Source organism: Rhinatrema bivittatum, chromosome 2 (assembly GCF_901001135.1).
Source record: "Rhinatrema bivittatum chromosome 2, aRhiBiv1.1, whole genome shotgun sequence".
NCBI classification, from domain to species: Eukaryota; Metazoa; Chordata; class Amphibia; order Gymnophiona; family Rhinatrematidae; genus Rhinatrema; species Rhinatrema bivittatum.
Window position 1 is genome coordinate 439,920,851 of NC_042616.1, and position 22,486 is coordinate 439,943,336.

The window sequence follows — 22,486 nt, forward strand, 5'->3', positions numbered from 1 at the left end:
CCCCTCTGCCTTCACTAGAGCCGCGCGTGTGGCTGAGGATTATTCTTAAAGGAGCCATGACAGGAAATAGTCATGGCTCCATCTGAGTCTCCTCCCCTGACTTCCTGTACTTAAGGTAAGCTCTCACCCTCAGACCTTGCCTTGGTATCAAGGTTCCTGGCTGAGTTTTGCTCAGAGCTTTTGTTCCTGGTTCTTCATCCCACTCTGCTTCCCTGCTCCGTGGATTGACTCTTGGCTTCTGACCTCCGGACCGGAATTCGTGTTTCCCTGGCTTGATCCTGGTACGGCTTGTGACCCTTCTCCTGACTTCTCCTGGACTGGCTTCGTACCCTTCTCCTGTTTTGATCCTGGCCTGGATTTCGACCCTTCTTGTGTACTGAACCATCGGACCGGCTTTGGAATACTCTGTGACTCCATCCTCAAGACTACCTGCTGGAGGCACCAGCCGTCTGGAACCCACAACCCGCAGGAGGCGCCTGCATCCAGACCATTCTTCAAGGGAGTCTCCTAAGTCCCAGTGGCCGGGTCCCTACGGGTTTCTCCTGGGGGGATCTCAAGAACATAAGAACATAAGAAAATGCCATACTGGGTCAGACCAAGGGTCCATCAAGCCCAGCATCCTGTTTCCAACAGTGGCCAATCCAGGCTATAAGAACCTGGCAAGTACCCAAAAACTAAGTCTATTCCATGTAACCGTTGCTAATGGCAGTGGCTATTCTCTAAGTGAACTTAATAGCAGGTAATGGACTTCTCCTCCAAGAACTTATCCAATCCTTTTTTAAACACAGCTATATTAACTGCACTAACCACATCCTCCGGCAACAAATTCCAGAGTCTAATTGTGCGTTGAGTAAAAAAGAACTTTCTCCGATTAGTTTTAAATGTGCCCCATGCTAACTTCATGGAGTGCCCCCTAGTCTTTCTACTATCCGAAAGAGTAAATAACCGATTCACATCTACCCGTTCTAGACCTCTCATGATTTTAAACACCTCTATCATATCCCCCCTCAGTCGTCTCTTCTCCAAGCTGAAAAGTCCTAACCTCTTTAGTCTTTCCTCATATGGGAGTTGTTCCATTCCCCTTATCATTTTGGTAGCCCTTCTCTGTACCTTCTCCATCACAATTATATCTTTTTTGAGATGCGGCAACCAGAATTGTACACAGTATTCAAGGTGCGGTCTCACCATGGAGCGATACAGAGGCATTATGACATTTTCCGTTTTATTCACCATTCCCTTTCTAATAATTCCCAACATTCTGTTTGCTTTTTTGACTGCCGCAGCACACTGTGCCGATGATTTCAATGTGTTATGCACTATGACACCTAGATCTCTTTCTTGGGTTGTAGCACCTAATATGGAACCCAACATTGTGTAATTATAGCATGGGTTATTTTACCCTATATGCATCACCTTGCACTTATCCACATTACATTTCATCTGCCATTTGGATGCCCAATTTTCCAGTCTCACAAGGTCTTCCTGCAATTTATCACAATCTGCTTGTGGTTTAACTACTCTGAACAATTTTGTGTCATCTGCAAATATGATTATCTCACTCGTCATATTTCTTTCTAGATCATTTATAAATATATTGAAAAGTAAGGGTCCCAATACAGATCCCTGAGGCACTCCACTGTGCACTCCCTTCCACTGAGAAAATTGCCCATTTAATCCTACTCTCTGTTTCCTGTCTTTTAGCCAGTTTGCAATCCACGAAAGGACATCGCCACCTATCCCATGACTTTTTACTTTTCCTAGAAGCCTCTCTTGAGGAACTTTGTCAAACGCCTTCTGAAAATCCAAGTATACTATATCTACCAGTTCACCTTTATCCACATGTTAATTAACTCTTTCAAAAAAGTGAAGCAGATTTGTGAGGCAAGACTTGCCCTGGGTAAAGCCATGCTGACTTTGTTCCATTAAACCATGTCTTTCTATATGTTCTGTGATTTTGATGTTTAGAACACTTTCCACTATTTTTCCTGGCACTGAAGTCAGGCTAACCGGTCTGTAGTTTCCCGGATCGCTCCTGGAGCCCTTTTTAAATATTGGGGTTACATTTGCTATCCTCCAGTCTTCAGGTACAATGGATGATTTTAATGATAAGTTACAAATTTTTACTAATAGGTCTGAAATTTCATTTTTTAGTTCCTTCAGAACTCTGGAGTGTATACCGTCCGGTCCAGGTGATTTACTACTCTTCAGTTTGTCAATCAGGCCTACCACATCTTCTAGGTTCACCGTGATTTGATTCAGTCCATCTGAATCATTACCCATGAAAACCTTCTCCATTATGGGTACCTCCCCAACATCCTCTTCAGTAAACACCAAAGCAAAGAAATCATTTAATCTTTCCGCGATGGCCTTATCTTCTCTAAGTGCCCCTTTAACCCCTCGATCATCTAACGGTCCAACTGACTCCCTCACAGGCTTTCTGCTTTGGATATATTTAAAAACGTTTTTACTGTGAGTTTTTGTCTCTACAGCCAACTTCTTTTCAAATTCTCTCTTAGCCTGTCTTATCAATGTTTTACATTTAACTTGCCAATGTTTATGCTTTATCCTATTTTCTTCTGTGGGATCCTTCTTCCAATTTTTGAATGAAGATTTTTTGGCTAAAATAGCTTCTTTCACCTCCCCTTTTAACCATGCCTGTAATTGTTTTGCCTTCTTTCCACCTTTCTTAATGTGTGGAATACATCTGGACTGTGCTTCTAGAATGGTATTTTTTAACAATGACCACGCCTCTTGGACATTTTTTACTTTTGTAACTGCTCCTTTCAGTTTTTTTCTAACAATTTTTCTTATTTTATCAAAGTTTCCCTTTTGAATGTTTAGCACGAGAGCCTTGGATTTGCACACTGTTCCTTTTCCTGTCATTAAATCAAATTTGATCATATTATGATCACTATTGCCAAGCGGCCCCACCACCGTTACCTCTCTCACCAAGTCCTGTGCTCCACTGAGAATTAGATCTAAAATTGCTCCCTTTCTCGTCGGTTCCTGAACCAGTTGCTCCATAAAGCTATCATTTATTTCATCCAGGAACGTTATCTCTCTAGCGTGACCCGATGATACATTTATCCAGTCTATATTGGGGTAATTGAAGTCTCCCATTATTACTGCACTACCAATTTGGTTAGCTTCCCTAATTTCTCTTAGCATTTCACTGTCCATCTCACCATCTTGACCAGGTGGATGGTAGTATACCCTTATCACTATAGTCTTCCCTGACATACAAGGGATTTCTACCCATAAAGATTCAATTTTGTATTTAGTCTCATGCAGGATGTTTATCCTGTTGGACTCTATGCCATCCCGGACATAAAGTGCCACACCTCCTCCTGAGTGATCCTCTCTGTCATTGCGATATAATTTGTACCCTGGTATAGCACTGTCCCATTGGTTATCCTCTTTCCACCATGTCTCTGAGATGCCAATTAAGTCTATGTCATCATTTACTGCTATACATTCTAATTCTCCCATCTTACTTCTTAGACTTCTGGCATTAGCTTACAAACATTTCAAAGTTTGTTTTTTGCTTGTATTTTCATTCTGCTTTTTAATTGATAGGGATAAGTTAGAATTTTTTAGCTCAGGTGAGTTTTTATTGCAGGCACTTGGACTACTTTTCTAATTATTGGAACCTCACTGTCGGGATGCCCTAATTCTAATGCATCATTAGTATCCTTTAAAGATACCTCTCTCCGAACCATGCGCTGCTGAGTGACTGTCGGATTTCCCCTTTGTTCTAGTTTAAAAGCTGCTCTATCTCCTTTTTAAAGGTTAGTGCCAGCAGTCTGGTTCCACCCTAGTTAAGGTGGAGCCCATCCCTTCGGAAGAGACACCCCCTTCCCCAAAAGGTTCCCCAGTTCCTAACAAAACTGAATCCCTCTTCCTTGCACCATCGTCTCATCCACGCATTGAGACTCCGGAGCTCTGCCTGCCTCTGATGACCTGCGCGTGGAACAGGGAGCATTTCAGAGAATGCTACCCTGGAGGTTCTGGATTTAATCTTTCTACCTAAGAGCCTAAATTTGGCTTCCAGAACCTCCCTCCCACATTTTCCTATGTCGTTGGTGCCCACATGTACCACGACAGCCGGCTCCTCCCCAGCACTGTCTAAAATCCTATCTAGGTGACGCGTTAGGTCCGCCACCTTCGCACCAGGTAGGCATGTTACCAGGCGATCCTCACGCCCACCAGCCACTCAGCTATCTATATTCCTAATAATCGAATCACCAACTATGATGGATGACCTAACTCTTCCCTCCTGGGCAGTAGGCCTTGGGGAGATATCCTCAGTGCGAAAGGATAATGCATCACCTAGAGAGCAGGTCCTTGCTACAGGATCCTTTCCTGCTACACCTGGTTGGTGCTCTCTCATCATGAGACCTTCTTCCTCCAAGGCAGCACCAGGGCTGCCAGTCTGAAGTTGGGACTTGACTACTATGTCCCTGAAGGTCTCATCTATATACCTCTCTGTCTGCCTCAGCTCCTCCAGGTCTGCCACTCTAGCCTCCAGAGATTGGATTCGTTCTCTGAGAGCCAGGAGCTCTTTGCATTGCATGCACATGTACAACTTCTCACCGGTGGGTAAAAAATCGTACATGTGACACTCGATGCAAAAGACTGGGAAGCCCCCCTCTTGCTGCTGGACTGCTGCCTTCATCTCAATTTTGATCAGTTCCTAGTTAAGTTTTAGGTTGCTATGGGAGTAGGAATGTGTCTAACTTCCTTTAAATGTATTAGTGAATTCACTATGTGTCTGGTAGTGGCCTACCGGGGTCTGATCAAATTCTTCCAGGGTGAAGTCTTCGTTCTACAGTTACAGCATTCGGCCTTGCCCTTCGATGGTAGAGACCTAAGGGGATTGTTTCCTTGTAGGTAGCGCTGATTCTACCTCGAAACAGGGGTCCACCTTCTGATTCATAACAAAGAAAACATATAACTTTACGGAAGGTAATTAATACATACATTGGGACCAATACCCATGGATTTTCAAAGTGTATTTATGTGCATTATTTCACTGTAATAATCCTTGGCAAACTCAGCGTTTACAATGTACAAGCAGACCTGATCGATATGTCAGGAATTAAAAAGTTACCCTCTAAAAATATTTGAGAAAGCAGGAAGGACCATATTCAGACACTGGCTGGTTAATAAAGTTAGCCAATAAACTCACCAGGCTAAAATTGCAAGGATATTCAGCTGTGCACCTGTGCTGCTGAATATTTTAGGCTATGTCATAGTTAGCCAGATAAGTTTATCATGAGAACTTTAGGACTGCTTTTTGGCAGTCCTATAGTTATCAAGCAATGTTAATGAGATAAAACATGGCATTTATCTGGCTAACAGCCAGGTTGCTTGCTTCACCCTGGAATCTCCCAATCTCACCCTGAAGTTAGCCAATACATTTTTAGCTAGATAAACAGTTATCCTGCTATCTCAGGACTGGTAAGCACAGTGTTTCTCCTTTCCCCAGTTCCTTACATCCTCACTAACATCTTTCCTTCCACACCCCCACCTTCCCCTCCCTCCCCCTACCTAACCCGCCCACCAGCCGTACCTAACCCCCCCTTACCTTTAACTTAGAAGTTGTGCCTGCCTCTGGGCAGGCATAGGTTGTGCGAGGCAGCCCGCGATCCCGGGCACAGCAGCAAATGGCCAGTATGCCTGGAGGCTCCAGCCCTGCCCTCGCTACGGCCCCAGACTGCCCCACCCCACCCCCTTTTTCAAGCCCTGGGACATATGCACGTCAACGGGCCTATGCAAAATAGGCTCGGTGCACGCAGGAGCAGATTCTCAAGGTTACGTGCATAACTGACGTGCGTAACCCTTTGAAAATCTGCCCCAAATAGCATCATCAGGAAATGTCGGGCTGATATGTGATGTCCATTCATTAAAATTGCTGAAATATATTTATGGCAGTTATTCTATCACATTCAAAGTGAAAAATATTAGTTATTTTTTGGATATAACTTTCTATGTGATATTTTATTTGCATAAAAAATACTAACAAAAATAATTTGTTGATATTAGACCTTTGATTATATTTAAGGTAGAGAGTATATCTACGTGAACAACATTGCCTGATGACGCTTAGTATGAAGGTTTACTAATTAATTTATGTAATATTCATTATTTACCTGCTGCGAGGAGTTTTATTATAGCCTTGCAATAGCATACAAAGTACAATTTATGGATTTTTCCATGTTTTAGTGCATTGGCCTTAAAATCTATATTGTGTCTCATGCCAATGTAACTCCATTAAAATCATACCAAGGTCGATATTCGAAAGCCATTTAGATGGATAACTAGTTAGCTGGATATGTTTATCTGACTAACTAACCGATCAATACAGCGGCTGAAAAGCATTTTTATTTTAGAAAACTGATGCATTTAACAACATTCAAAAAAATGAACAAAAATGAAAAGTAAAACCACTGTTTTAATGAGTTTATACTGATTTGAGATAAAATTTAATAAATTGTACCATCATTGATCAAAGTGTCTCCCTCTCTCTCAAAATTTGATTGTACAATTCTGTTATGGTCTTTAATTGTGCATCGTAAGACAGTTTCAGTAGCAGGCTGTTTTCCTTTAACTGGAAGAAATAACTTATCGAAACGCTATCATGTGAAAGGCCAAGAACTTGAATATTTTTTATAACTAACATTTTTTTCTTCTCTGTAAAATATTTTTATGTTCTTGGCACTTTGGAACACCCAGGGGTCCATATTCACCTGCTCCTTTGGCTCGACAAGTTAGCCGTATAAACGTATCCGGCCAACTTAGCCAGGATATGCAGCAGCACAGCAGCACCCTGGCTATCTTAAAGTGTATCTGGCTAACTTGACTTCTTCCTGATCTGCCCACTTATCCAGCTAAGTGGTGCCTGCTGACTGTAGCTGGATGTTCAGTGGTACCACTTAGCCTAATAAGTTTGACTTATCTGGCTAAGTGTTTTCTGAATATTGGGCATCTTTAAAAAAGTGTTTTCTGAATATTGGGCATCTTAAAAAAAAAAACCTCCTTATTTGAATCTTGCAGGTCTTTCACAATTGATCTTTACTATAGAAATAATTTTGAGTAGGATAGTCAGGATCCATGTACTATAAGTAAACAAAGGAATTATGTGAGTAGAATGACTCAGTCTATAGCGGTGGCTTTCCAGCTGCCTGAATGGATGGGCATGCTTTCACAGTATGGAAATTATTCTGGGACTTGAATAATACACATGTATGTTTTTGAAAATTAAATGTTGGACCATGGTTTTGTCCAGATAAAGAAGGTTTCAGGTTAAAAGTACTTCAGATGGATGGTGCTGTATTTTAAACATACACTATATAACGAAAAACCAAGACCAGAAGTAGTATGATTCAGCATTGAGAAATGACTCCATCTCAAATAATAATCCCAGCATGTGACATATTAGGTTTTTGAGTCTTAAGATTGATATGATTCACATAAACAGTAATTTTCAAACTGGTACGCACATTTGTGAGCCTATGTTGGCCCTCGCCCAGGGACATGGCCATTTTATAACATATGCGCATATATGTGATAAAGATAAGTGGATTTTAAATTGCACAAAAAAACATTTAAAAATTGGACATTGGCCTATGATTAAATGAAAGGCAATGAAGGTAGACTAATACCAGGATGGTTACCACTCGTGTTAGAAGGAATTGGGTATCTTTGTTACACTGTGTATATTTTTTGTTTCGGTTCTTTGCTCCATTTGCTGTGTCATTATGGACATTTCCTCCAGTATCTTGTTCAAACCTTTTTTAAATGCAGCTACACTAACAGCTTTCACCAAATCTTCTGGCAATGAATTTCAGACCTCAATTACTAGTTGAGGAAAACATAAATTTACTCTTAATAGTTTTAAATGTACAACTTAGTAAACTCCATTATATGTCCCCCTAGTATTTGAACTTTTTGAAAGTGTAAACAACCGATTCACCTTTACTTGTTCTAGTCCACTCATTATTTTATAGACCTCAATCATATCTCCCCTCAGCCTCTGTACTTTATAAAAGGATGTATTTCCTAACCATAGGAATTCAGCTAATCTGCCTTTCTTAACAATAGAGAATAATACATTTGGTTTTAAGTATTAAATCAATCAGCATGCAAATGTTTTCCTTTAGTGGGAATTTTCAAAAGCAATTTGTCCATGTAAATGGCTACTTACCCAGGTAAAAGGACTATTTGAAAATTGTCCAGGCTTTTATGTGGATGAAAGTAAGCACACTGTAAAAAACCTCAAGTTGGGATAGCCTAATAGAAGGTTCTGTTAGTATGTGCACCAGTTGTCAGATTATACTGTAATCTGCATTTTCATGGAGCATTCCTGGCATAGGGTTAGATGAGAGTCAACAATGCACTTAGTTTTGCATTTTCAAAACTACACACACTGTTTTGGCAAGTTAGTATAGCTGTGTTAGTATATCTGTGTTTAAAAAAAGGATTGGATAAGTTCTTGGAGGAGAAGTCCATTACCTGCTATTAAGTTCACTTAGAGAATAGCCACTGCCATTAGTAATGGTAACATGGAATAGACTTAGTTTTTGGGTACTTGCAAGGTTCTTATGGCCTGGATTGGCCACTGTTGGAAACAGGATGCTGGGCTTGATGGACCCTTGGTCTGACCCAGTATGGCATTTTCTTATGTTCTTATGTTCTTAAAAAAAGTAGGTTCACATCTCAGCGAGGATTTTTGTCTTGGAAAGTTTACAAAGCAAATGTGTACCCATACATTCCCTTTCTTAATAATAATAGAAGGACTAGGGGGCTCCACCTTAACCAGGGTGGAACCAGACTGCTGGCACTAACCTTTAAAAAGGAGATAGAGCAGCTTTTAAACTAGAACAAAGGGGAAAGCCGACAGTCGCTCAGCAGCCCATGGTTCGGAGAGATGTATCTTTAAAGGATACTAATGATGCATTAGAATTAGGGCATCCCGACAGTGAGGTTCCAATAATTAGAAAAGTAGTCCAAGTGCCTGTAACTAAAAACTCACATGAGCTAAAAAATTCTAACTTATCCCTATCAATTAAAAAACAGAATAAAAATACAAACAAAAAACAAACTTTGAAATGTTTGTATGCTAATGCCAGAAGTCTAAGAAGTAAGATGGGAGAATTAGAATGTATAGCAGTAAATGATGACATAGACTTAATTGGCATCTCAGAGACATGGTGGAAAGAGGATAACCAATGGGACAGTGCTATACCAGGGTACAAATTATATCGCAATGACAGAGAGGAGCAGTCGGGAGGAGGTGTGGCGCTTTATGTCCGGGATGGCATAGAGTCCAACAGGATAACCATCCTGCATGAGACTAAATACAAAATTGAATCTTTATGGGTAGAAATCCCTTGTGTGTCAGGGAAGACTACAGTGATAGGGGTATACTACCGTCCACCTGGTCAAGATGGTGAGATGGACAGTGAAATGCTAAGAGAAATTAGGGAAGCTAACCAAATTGGTAGTGCAGTAATAATGGGAGACTTCAATTACCCCAATATAGACTGGGTAAATGTATCATCGGGTCACACTAGAGAGATAACGTTCCTGGATGGAATAAATGATAGCTTTATGGAGCAATTGGTTCAGGAACCGACGAGAGAGGGAGCAATTTTAGATCTAATTCTCAGTGGAGCACAGGACTTGGTGAGAGAGGTAACGGTGGTGGGACCGCTTGGCAATAGTGATCATAATATGATCAAATTTGATTTAATGACTGGAAAAGGAACAGTGTGCAAATCCAAGGCTCTCGTGCTAAACTTTCAAAAGGGAAACTTTGATAAAATGAGAAAAATTGATAGAAAAAAACTGAAAGGAGCAGCTACAAAAGTAAAAAATGTCCAAGAGGCGTGGTCATTGTTAAAAAATACCATTCTAGAAGCACAGACCAGATGTATTCCACACATTAAGAAAGGTGGAAAGAAGGCAAAACGATTACCGGCATGGTTAAAAGGGGAGGTGAAAGAAGCTATTTTAGCCAAAAGATCTTCATTCAAAAATTGGAAGAAGGATCCAACAGAAGAAAATAGGATAAAGCATAAACATTGGCAAGTTAAATGAAAGACATTGATAAGACAGGCTAAGAGAGAATTTGAAAAGTTGGCTGTAGAGGCAAAAACTCACAGTAAAAACTTTTTTAAATATATCCGAAGCAGAAAGCCTGTGAGTGAGTCAGTTGGACTGTTAGATGATCGAGGGGTTAAAGGGGCACTTAGGGAAGATAAGGCCATCGTGGAAAGATTAAATGATTTCTTTGCTTCGGTGTTTACTGAAGAGGATGTTGGGGAGGTACCCATAATGGAGAAGGTTTTCATGGGTAATGATTCAGATGGACTGAATCAAATCAAGGTGAACCTAGAAGATGTGGTAGGTCTGATTGACAAACTGAAGAGTAGTAAATCACCTGGACCGGATGGTATACACCCCAGAGTTCTGAAGGAACTAAAAAATGAAATTTCAGACCTATTAGTAAAAATTTGTAACTTATCATTAAAATCATCCATTGTACCTGAAGACTGGAGGATAGCAAATGTAACCCCAATATTTAAAAAGGGCTCCAGGGGCGATCCGGGAAACTACAGACCGGTTAGCCTGACTTCAGTGCAGGGAAAAATAGTGGAAAGTGTTCTAAACATCAAAATCACAGAACATATAGAAAGACATGGTTTAATGGAACAAAGTCAGCATGGCTTTACCCAGGGCAAGTCTTGCCTCACAAATCTGCTTCACTTTTTTGAAGGAGTTAATAAACATGTGGATAAAGGTGAACCGGTAGATATAGTATACTTGGATTTTCAGAAGGCGTTTGACAAAGTTCCTCATGAGAGGTTTCTAGGAAAAGTAAAAAGTCATGGGATAGGTGGCGATGTCCTTTCGTGGATTGCAAACTGGCTAAAAGACAGGAAACAGAGAGTAGGATTAAATGGGCAATTTTCTCAGTGGAAGGGAGTGGACAGTGGAGTGCCTCAGGGATCTGTATTGGGACCCTTACTGTTCAATATATTTATAAATGATCTGGAAAGAAATACGACGAGTGAGATAATCAAATTTGCAGATGACACAAAATTGTTCAGAGTAGTTAAATCACAAGCAGATTGTGATAAATTGCAGGAAGACCTTGTGAGACTGGAAAATTGAGCATCCAAATGGCAGATGAAATTTAATGTGGATAAGTGCAAGGTGAGGCATATAGGGAAAAATAACCCATGCTATAATTACACAATGTTGGGTTCCATATTAGGTGCTACAACCCAAGAAAGAGATCTAGGTGTCATAGTGGATAACACATTGAAATTGTCGGTGCAGTGTGCTGCGGCAGTCAAAAAAGCAAACAGAATGTTGGGAATTATTAGAAAAGGAATGAATAAAACGGAAAATGTCATAATGCCTCTGATTCGCTCCATGGTGAGACCGCACCTTGAATACTGTGTACAATTCTGGTCGCCGCATCTCAAAAAAGATATAATTGTGATGGAGAAGGTACAGAGAAGGGCTACCAAAATGATAAGGGGAATGGAACAACTCCCCTATGAGGAAAGACTAAAGAGGTTAGGACTTTTCAGCTTGGAGAAGAGACGACTGAGGGGGGATATGATAGAGGTGTTTAAAATCATGAGAGGTCTAGAACGGGTAGATGTGAATCGGTTATTTACTCTTTCGGATAGTAGAAAGACTAAGGGGCACTCCATGAAGTTAGCATGGGGCACATTTAAAACTAATCGGAGAAAGTTCTTTTTTACTCAACGCACAATTAAACTCTGGAATTTGTTGCCAGAGAATGTGGTTTGTGCAGTTAGTATAGCTGTGTTTAAAAAAGGATTGGATAAGTTCTTGGAGGAGAAGTCCATTACCTGCTATTAAGTTCACTTAGAGAATAGCCACTGCCATTAGCAATGGTTACATGGAATAGACTTAGTTTTTGGGTACTTGCCAGGTTCTTATGGCCTGGATTGGCCACTGTTGGAAACAGGATGCTGGGCTTGATGGACCCTTGGTCTGACCCAGTATGGCATTTTCTTAGGGGGCATTCCATGAAGTTAGCAAGTAGCACATTTAAGACTAATAGGAGAAAATTCTTTTTCACTCAACACACAATTAAACTCTGGAATTTGTTGCCAGAGGATGTGGTTAGTGCAGTTAGTGTAGCTGGGTTCAAAAACATTTTGGATAAGTTCTTGGAGGAGAAGTCCATTAACGGCTATTAATCAAGTTTACTTAGGGAATAGCCACTGCTATTAATTGCATCAGTAGCATGGGATCTTCTTGGTGTTTGGATAATTGCCAGGTTCTTGTGGCCTATTTTGACCTCTGTTGAAAACAGGATGCTGGGCTTGATGGACCCTTGGTCTGACCCAGCATGGCAATTTCTTATGTTCTTAACTAGTGCACATTTTTGTAAATTGCCCTCTTAGCAGAAATGCTGCTACTGGCTGATGCTTTTAAGATTCTGTTTTGTACATTGACAATGCGCATTGCATTAATCTTTCCCCAGAACACCACCAGCTGTATGTTCCTGAATCAGCCCAGGTTGGCTCAGCAGTGGGCAAAATCAAGGCAAACGATGCAGATATTGGCCTTAATGCTGATATTAAATATACAATTGTCAATGGAGATGGTTCTGGAGTATTCTCCATATCTACTGACAAAGAGACCAGAGAGGGAATTCTTTCACTGAAAAAGGTAAGCAAGTTGACTATATTATATGTTATCCAAATGTGCATACTAAAACTTCTAGAAAAGTCTCCCTGGAGGGTAAGAAACAGAAATCTTTGTTTATTCATTGAATGACTTAGTGAAATTAGTTGGTGGTCATCTTCTAGTTTCCACGGAACAGGTACCCATTTCACTACTGAAGCACCATTACAAATAACACTAAATTTAGATTTAACACTAAAGTTTAGTTTAATTTTATTGACACCCATATGGTAAATATCAGTATAGAGGCCAAGGATTGAAAGCCACGAAGACTGAATTGGCCCCTCACTTCTGGAATTAGTCATTCTAAAACAGGTTTTGACGTATCTTAATAGGACAGTGTAAGGAAGCATGCATCAGAGCTATAGGTAGGGTTGGGTAATGGGAATGCTGCAGAGCACAGACTATGTTAGCAGCCACTGGAGAAAAGAGTCCCAGTCATTGCACAATTACAATACCTGGATCTTCATATTCACAAACCTTTCAAGCAGGTGAGTTATCCAAATAACTTTACCTGAATATTCAGTAGAATGCTTATCCATAGACGTTCTTCTATATAGCTGGATACAACTATCTGGATAAAACTATCTGGATAAAGATATCCAGATAACTTTAGACCAACTATTTGTTTGCATGGGTTTGTCCACACCAATTTAGCCAGATAGCACTCAGTGTGGAGCTATCTGCCTAATATATGCTTGCCTGCCCTTGCCACACCTTTAATCGTGCCATCTTTTCGTCCCGATAACTTTGCACAAACATTTTGTGCAGACAAAATTACTCAGACAGAGGGAGGATATTTTTTTAAGTTCCAATTTATATAGGTAAAATCAAATTTTCTATGTAGAATTGTCTTTTTATTATATTGTAACCACCTTGAACAGTATATCTGGGGGGGGGACGGGACATAAAATACTATTTTGCAAATAGGTTCATAAATAAATAAATGGATCTATTGAATATGCTTCTCCGAGCACCCTGATTCAACACTCACACCTTCCAGGTTCTGGGCAGAACCATGGTCTTTGGATCTTAGACAAGGACTATCATTGTGTTGGATGGGCTAGATGAGAGGGGCTTAGAGTGTGAAAGAACTAGGAATAAGGAGGAATAGCTGGAAAGGCGATTAAACCAGAATGGAAGGAAGTAGGAATGAAGAATGGTCAGAAAGAAGGAAGGGGTTTGCTGGAACCAAAACCCACTAAGGTAAGGGGGAGGAGCTAGTACAAAAGCAGACTATTTTGGTGCTTTAGGGATCAAGCACCCAGACAGATACATTTATAAGAGCCCGCCAATCATATAGCCAACTCAATCAGTGAAATAATCATTAACTTTTTCCTGCTATTGATGCAATAGATGTCCTTCACTGCTACTCTAGTCATTGTCCATTCTACTCCCAAATGTTCCTCTCTCTCTCCCTCCTTGATGATTCCTTCCCTTTTTTTGTTGATGCCCTCCCTTCTCTGCTCATCCTTGTACTTCATGTCTATTCTAATGCTCATTAGATTGTTGTAAGCTCATTATTATCTTACCAGCTTTGCCATGCCTCGCTGTAGTGTTCAAGCATTTATCAATTAAAGAATTCATGGGTCTGCTGGTTCCCATTACGTTCTTATGAGATCAACATGAAAACTCAGTTGTGAAATCTGAAACTGAACCATGGAAAAAGAAGTGACAAAACTAGGAGAGGTTATCAGTTTTTCGAAGCAGTGGCGTTGGGGCTTCCTTTGCTCTAGTGAATGGAAGGGAGTGCAGTCTAAAACTCCTGATGTTCCAGAAGACACTAAAACTTTCTACCCACCCTCCTAGATCTGGATTTAGATTTTCCAGATGATCCAAGACCCAAGCATTCTGGTTGTGCTGCCTGATCTACTCCACCAGCTGTATGGTGGAGTAGATCAGGCAGCACAACCAGTAGAATAAATGAAAAAGGCTCCAAAACAGAGAATAGGGAGAAAAGTAAAAAAGTGAAAATGAAGAGAAGAGATCAACATGGAAGATAAAAAAAAAATCCATAGAATCAATTGGTAAGAGCAAGAGATGGAAAAAGAAGAAGGCATATATGTGATAGGAAACAACAAAAAAAGAAATTCCAAGAAAAGGAACCAATAGAATACATGAGAGAAGAGATGGGAGAAGATTGAAAACTGAATTTTGAATTGAAATATTGGATTTTAAAGTAAAAAAATTGCATTTGTATGTGAAAAATGTAATAATTATTTGGGGGCCAATATATTATTTTATCATGGGTGACAACCATATTAAGGATCATGGTAAATCAGCATGTCTATTAAGATAATGATAATCATAAATCAGTCACTGTATTTTTTTTCTGTGGGAACACTTGGATCTACGTAGAAGAAAGCACAGCAGAAATGTATACAAGCAGTTAATTGCCTAGGACAGAGTGGCTAATATCCTGGCAAACAGCAGTCTCCCTGGACTGTATGAAAGCCTGACCATCAAATCTACATGCAGACAGTGATGATGGAAGATTGTGGAGAGCTTCTGGAGGGTGGAGAATGAAGACAAGAAGGTAGGAGGAAAGGACGTTGAAGATAAGGAGATGGGGGTTAAGAGAATGGGGAGAGGCTCTCTCCTCATCCAGAATTTTTGGCTGTAGAAGTGGTATCATAGGCAATGAGAATAGCAGGGGACACCACTATGCAAATCCAGAATCTGCAAGATATTTTTTTTTTCAGTATAGAAGAGAATGATGTTCTTCTTCACCTAGTCTGGGAGCATTGTTCACCACTCCAGGAAAGAGGGTTCAGTAAAAAGGCGTGCCAGAAAAGGACAGGCTGTGGAAGAAAACAGACATGACCATTACCTGTTTTGGGGTGTTCCAGTTTACTGTTGACCACTGCAAGAGGAGGTACAGGGACAGCAAAGAAGTTCTGTGCCTAAGGAGATTTCAAATACTGGCTCCACTTTAATCGAGAGCAGAGGAGGGTGGCTATGCTCCAGTCAGTTCTGGTTCATGGAGAAAAGGGTGAAAAAGACAGTCCTGGGACAGAAATAGGTTCACAGGTTGAAGCACGGTTCCCAAATCTGTCCTGTTGATCCCACAGCTAAGGATTTTGAGATATCCACAATGAATATGCAGGAAATAAATTTGCATTTGCTGGGGCTTCGATACTTATAGATTCCTCTCATGCATATTTATTGTAGATATCCTGAAAAAATTGACTGGGTGTCAGATCTCCAGGATGGTTTTAGCAAAGCCTTGGACTGAAGGCACATGGAAAACCAGAATCAGTACTGACTGTATGACCGTATCAGTTGTGCTGCTTGCTAAGGCCACTCCTTACATCTTCATTGGTGTTCTGAAGTTTTTTTCTTTCCTCTCTCATTCTTCCTTTCCTCCTTTTCTCACACTTTCTCTCTCTCACACTATTTTCCCACTCTCATTTTTTCACCTTCTCTGAATTTTCCCACTTCCATCCCTTTTTCCCTAAATCTACCTCTTTCCCTCTTTCAATATTTCCACCTTCTTCCTCCTTTTGCCTCTGTTGCTGAAGCTAGGACACCAAAAAGGCACCAAGTTAGGGGAGTAAGTGGCCCTGACTCTTAACTGAATTTGTTCATGCAGTATCGACCAAATACTACACTTACCAGCTTAATAAATTCATGGCACAGAGCCAATGTCTTATCAGAGGGCTATGGTATTCACTTCCAGCCCTTGAGAGCTACAAGTGGGTCAGGTTTTCAGGTTCTCCCTAACTGAGGCAGTGTGTATGCCAACCTATCTCATGCATATTCATTAGGGACGTGCTGAAAACCTAATCCATTTGTGGACCTTGAGGGCTGGAAGTAAACACTACTGACATAGGCAGTGAGTAGACAAACCTTTCATTATCATGTATTACCACCATACCCATTTCGATATTTAAACGCATGGGGGCGGATTTTAAAAGGGTTATAAAATCAGGCGTAGATTTGTGCATGCCGGGTTGCGCGCACAAATCTACACCCACGCGTAGTTTTTAAAATCTGGCCCACGGCTTTTACTGGAAATGGATTGGGGTCAATATTTTTAAAAAATTCCTTATTTCCATATTTTGCTGGCCAAATTTTTGCTGGCTAAGTTAAGGTGGTTTTCAGCCAAATCTAGCAAGCCAGATTTTTGACTGAACCTAAAAAATAGATGGCTAGAATGGTGATGATAATGACTTTAATTAGGACATTCAGATCCCATGCCAAAACTTTACTCGCAAATGTTGAAAATCAGTTCATGAGGCTAAATCCTCTGCCACCAACTACAATATAAAACATACCACAGGGTTGATAGGCCCTCCATCTGATCTCCCACCTATTTGAAAAAAGTATATACCATGAGGCCAACAACTTCTCCATGTCCCCTCTCACCTGCCTGAGTAATGTACATGCCAATGGAGTGAAAACCCCTCCATTCCCCCTCCCACCTGCCCAGTTTTTTAAAACATTTTCCCCTTATTATCTCTACACTTGACCTCCTTCCTGCCCACAGAACAACCACAAAGCTCCACCAGCAATGCTGGGAGAAGGACCTGGGCTTTCCTTTTCCATCTTACTGTCCAATATTATTCTCATTGTCTGAGGAATATTGGCCGCCAAGCCAGGAAGTGGTTTTAAAAAATCAGAATGGAGGAAGAGAGAATGGAGAAGTTCCTACCCCTTGAAAAGAGGGACATAAGAAAATAACATAACAATTGCCAGGCTGGGTCAGACCAAGGGTCCTTCAAGCCCAGCATCCTGTTTCCAACAGTGGCCAAACCAAGCTACAAGTACATGGCAAGTACCCAAACACCAAAAAGATCTCATGCTACTGATGCCACTAATAGCAGTGGCTATTCCCTAGGACAACTTAATTAATAGCAGGTAATGGACTTCTCCTCCAAGAACTTATCCAATCCTTTTTTAAACACAGCTACACTAACTGCACTAACCACATCCTCTGGCAACAAATTCCAGAGCTTATGTGTGCGCTGAATGAAAAATAATTGTCTTCGATTAGTTTTAAATGTGCTACTTGCTAACTTCATAAGAGTACCCCCTAGAAGGGTTGGATGGATTCTAAGTTGCTTCGCACTCTTAAATATTTAAGAGCACTTAGCTGAACTTTGGTTTTCTTCTTTTGGTTGCTACTAGTGACTCTGGGGCCACTATAAGAGACAGGATGCTGGACTAGGTGGAAAGTTGGTCGGACTCGGCTAAGCTGTTCCTTAGGGGTGTGCATAGCAAAAATTATAATTTAATTTCTCATGTCATTTCATTTGATAGTTTTTATTGGACTTTTAAAAAAAAAAAAATTCACTTTGATTTTGGTTTTCAAAATAACACGCACTATTTATAAAACCAAAAATAATCTCTATCAGACCCCATGGGTCTCCAGAGACCTTTTCCAACCTCCAGCTACACTCATGCACCCCCCCCCCCCCTCGGAGGCAACTGATTCCACAGAAAATGTAATATTTTTTTTAAAATAAAACCCCAGTCACAGGCCTTGCCCCCACCTACCAGCCCCTCACCTTTGTTGAAAATTCCCTGGGGAGCTGGCCCAACATAACCTATCCTCCTGACCTCCCTCCCCCCCAAGTCTCATCAAATTCCTCCTGGTAGTCTAATGGGGGCCCCTGAGTGACCCCTCTGCTCTGGAACCTGGCAGCCATCATTTTGAAAAATGGTGCCAGCCACCCTATGCCCCTATCATGTGACAAGGGCTATCAGTGACACCAGTAGCCCCTGTCAGATCAGCTGCCAAGTTTCACTACTGATCTTTCAGATTTAGATTCTCTGTTGCCTATGTGGGCAAAATTGTGTTAATGTCCCTAAATCAGCCATATCTAAGTACAAGGAGTTTTAGCCATAAAAGTACACATACACTTTCATATTACAATATTTAAATTACATTAATGAGGCATTACTGGAAGAATTGTAGGTATGACAGGAAACTATACATGTATATTTTCCTTTGAAAACTGCACAAAATAGGCATGCCACTAACCCACATATTTTAAAGTATTATTTACCACTGTCTATGAGTAGGCATATACTTTAAGCCAATCTGATATTCAAGCATAATGCATATAGGTATCTTGAATTTGAAACTGGCTGAGTTTGTGCAGTCTGAAAAATATGTACATGCATTGCCCTATTGAAATTTTACTTTTGAATAAAACAGAATTTGAAGGTTGTGGGTAAGTCACTACCATCTTGACGCTACTTTAGGCCAGAAAAGTAGACACGTGAGCTCAAACCTTTGGAGAATGTGCCAGGTCCTATTCCGGGTTGTTATAGCTCTGGTTTGCCATGCCTCTGCCACTGCGGTACCTGTTTCATGGATAAATGAAGGTCTTTAATTTGTACTGTTATCATTTTGACACATTTCTAGATTCTAGTTCACAGGGGAATGCAATAAAAATGTTAAAAATAAAGACTTTGAAAATGTGTATTTAAATGTGCACAGTATAACTGCTTGCAGTGTAGGTAGGGCTGGGCTACAGATCTCCCTAGATGAAGCATCTCATTAGCAAGACCACACAAAGTCTTACCTGGGGAGAACAATTTGAGTGAAAACAATGAATGCTTTTTGTGTTATAGAGTGATGGAATTTCTTGCTTAGGAGTAAGAAATGCATATAACTCTTGCAGAACATTTTGCAATTATTTTATTGTATAACATTGGTTTCCACCAACAACTTTGTAATACATTTTAATTGAAATCTGCTGATTGGATTTTACCTGGGTACATAGAGGTAAAAGGCTGTGATATCATTTTAAACTACTTAGCCATCCTTGGGAGGGTAATTTTATAATAGTGCAGGATGGGGTAAATTCTGCATGTAACTTTTAAATGCAGATTGTGCCCCACATTTTCAAAGTAAACTTATGTGCATAAGTTCATTTTGATAGTGCTCAGGTAATTGCCCTGTACCGCACAAAATGACCTGCATAACATTACATCTGCCGAGACAAAGTAAAACCATGCACTGGGAGGGTTAACTTACGTGTATGCTTCTGAAAATAAATCCCAACTCTTCCCCCAAGAATGCCTATCCATAGCATGAGTAAACGCTTGTGCAAAATCTGGTAACAGGCATACTTTTCTGCAAAATGAGCCCCGGGCAATTTTATGCCAGACATTAATGCACATAAAACCATGTTTTTATGTGCATAAATGGCTTTGAGAATTCATCCCAGAATGTTCACTAATGTTGCTAATTGAATTTATGAATAAATGCATGGTAGAATAGTAAATACTGGCAGATACAGATCATTTGGTCCATTTAGGGCCTGATTCATTAAGCATTTTCCTATATGCACAGAATGGTAGAAAAGCCTTAGCAATCAGGCCCCTGGTTTGTTCTCTTTTCTCTGCCTATATTACTTTAGCTACAGCTAGCACCTTTCATTGTTTTTACCTTTCCTCTTACGTATATATCTCACCACATGCTTGAATATTGTCATTTTGTCAGAGTTTTGGTTGCTGTCATTTTGGCTGGTAGGTTATTCCAGGCACCCACCTATCTCTCAGTAAAACGATGTTTCCTCAGCTTCTCTCTTAACTTCCTTTAAGCCACAGAAAATGATAAGATATGAACTACAAGGCTAGGTCTGTTCATTCATGGCGCAAAACCACAGAGTCTACGCTCATCTCAGATTTTACCCTCCCATCCACCCATCCAAGGATCCTTCACACTTGACTCTGCCTATATTACTTTACCTATAGTTCTGGCCTCTGTCATACTGTTTTGGCATCTATCATATGTCTACCTTTTTGAGTCTCAAACCATGACCTCTTGTTCTACAGCATCCTTTCCAATGGAAAAATCACATTTTATATACATTTTATATGTACATGAGTACCTCTGGCATACTCCCGTTCCACCTTGTTTTCTGAGGTATATGCATTTTGTTCCATAAATCTCATGCCATGGGGCTTATGGTGTAGATTCTACACAGTGTAACTGTAGTGCAATATCAGTGTACTGATCTTATAAATCACCAACTTCATGTGATAATCTCTTGAACTTGAGTTTCTGTTTAAAATGTTCCCTTCCTGTACACTATGGAAACCTGCTAAATATTTGATGTTCTGTCATAGCCCCCTTTTCCCTTCTGTATTCCTAAAAGTACATTTTAAATTCTTTAACATTTTCTGTATAAGGTTTGTATTTTACACCTTACACCATTTTCACAACCCTTCTATGCTTCTATTCTTGTCAATACCCATATCGATATAAGGCCTCCAAAACTGAGCACCATGAGGCCTATTTTGAGTAAGCTAGGAAGCAGAAAAGTCATATGGGTATAGTTGCCAGATAACTTAACCAAATATTTGCAGATCAAACCCAATAAGTGTTCTGTTGAACCTACTCAGTTAAATCTATCTGGATAACTTCAGCACAGGTATTCTTCTGACCAGATTTATCCAGGTAAATTTGTCCAGTCAGCTTTACATATCATCTCAAGCCAGAGAAAGTGAAACTGTTCCTCAGGAACATCCCAGCATTGCCTCTTTGTAGCCATTAGGGATGTTTGAAATGAAAATGGAAAATGGATGAATTACCCTGTTTTTGTTTCATATCAAACAAAACCAATTTGGCCCCCTAAAACCAAAACTATTTGTTTTCATTTGTGTAACCTCTGTGATGCCTGAACAATTCCATAAGGCCATATCTCATAACAATTCCAAAGGCCATATTTCACATTTCTATTTGGTTGGACACTGTAGCTATAAAATTAAGTTTATTTCCAGGGTTTTCTGCTAGGGGTGGGGGAGGAGTTTCCTTTCAAGGTTATCACATTACTCTTTACTTTTCCCATAGTTAAGAACATAAGAGCATGGAAAGTTGCCATACTGGGTCAGACCGAGGGCCCATGAAGCCCAGCATCCTGTTTCCAACAGTGGCCAGTCTCTTGAATATAGCAGTGATAATCTCAGCATTGAGGATAACCAACTCATTACTAATAAGACACATTAGAGTTGTTTGGTAGTTTCCAAAATTTCTTTTTTACTGATAAGGTGCAATGATGAGTTACAAAGTCTTTACAGCTATGTATGTCAATTTGAAGATGATATAAAATGCTTTCAGTAAATCTGTGACTTCTTAAAGTCTATCTTAACTTAATGTGTTTCTCCAAAATGACATAGTTCCCTCAGAAACATGATTATCTTCCCTCCCATTGGAATACAGGGCAAGTTTGGATGCTTCTCTCCCATGGTAGCTGAGGTATCAAAGATGTACTTTTACAGTGTTTAATCTTTTATAACCTACCTCCTCCTGTAGTTTCAAGGGTGATACCTTTTTCTATTCTTTCTCCTCATCTTTGGTAGATATTCATAGGCCACTGATGTGGTCCAACTCCTTCTCTGCTCTCTCTTCTTTCTCTTTCTCTCAGGATGCCTAGAAGTCATATTTTGCTTGGATTCTGGTGATCTCAGGTTACATGTGCAAGAAGGGGACCTCTTCCAATTGTTAGAAGAAAAACTCAAACCAGATTAAAAAGAATCTAAAAAGGATTTGGGACTCCAGACTGAAATAAGTTAAAGATAGCATGACAGAGTGGAAAGAAACTCTCATCCAAAAGAAAAGTCTCCATGATGCTTAAAATTAAGACTTAGAAAAGATCACAGCTTTAGATATGTTGCCTCTTTGAAAGGAAAAAGGTGCCACGAGGGCAAAATGGTGATCTTTCTAGAAAAATACTGGGGACCCTGTCATTTCCAGGTCCCACATGGGGGAGCTCCAAACCTTGTAAACACCAAC

General features: G+C 40.2%; 1 protein-coding gene across 2 annotated transcripts in view; it reads left to right on the forward strand.

Moving 5' to 3' along the window:
- CDH18 (cadherin 18) overlaps positions 1-22,486 on the forward strand; it is a 1,107,921-nt gene that overhangs the window by 769,978 nt on the left and 315,457 nt on the right. For both annotated transcript variants that reach the window (XM_029590319.1, XM_029590320.1), the window contains exon 5: positions 12,533-12,720. In XM_029590319.1, the coding sequence (XP_029446179.1) occupies positions 12,533-12,720 (188 nt within the window). The remainder of the gene's footprint in view (positions 1-12,532; positions 12,721-22,486) is intronic.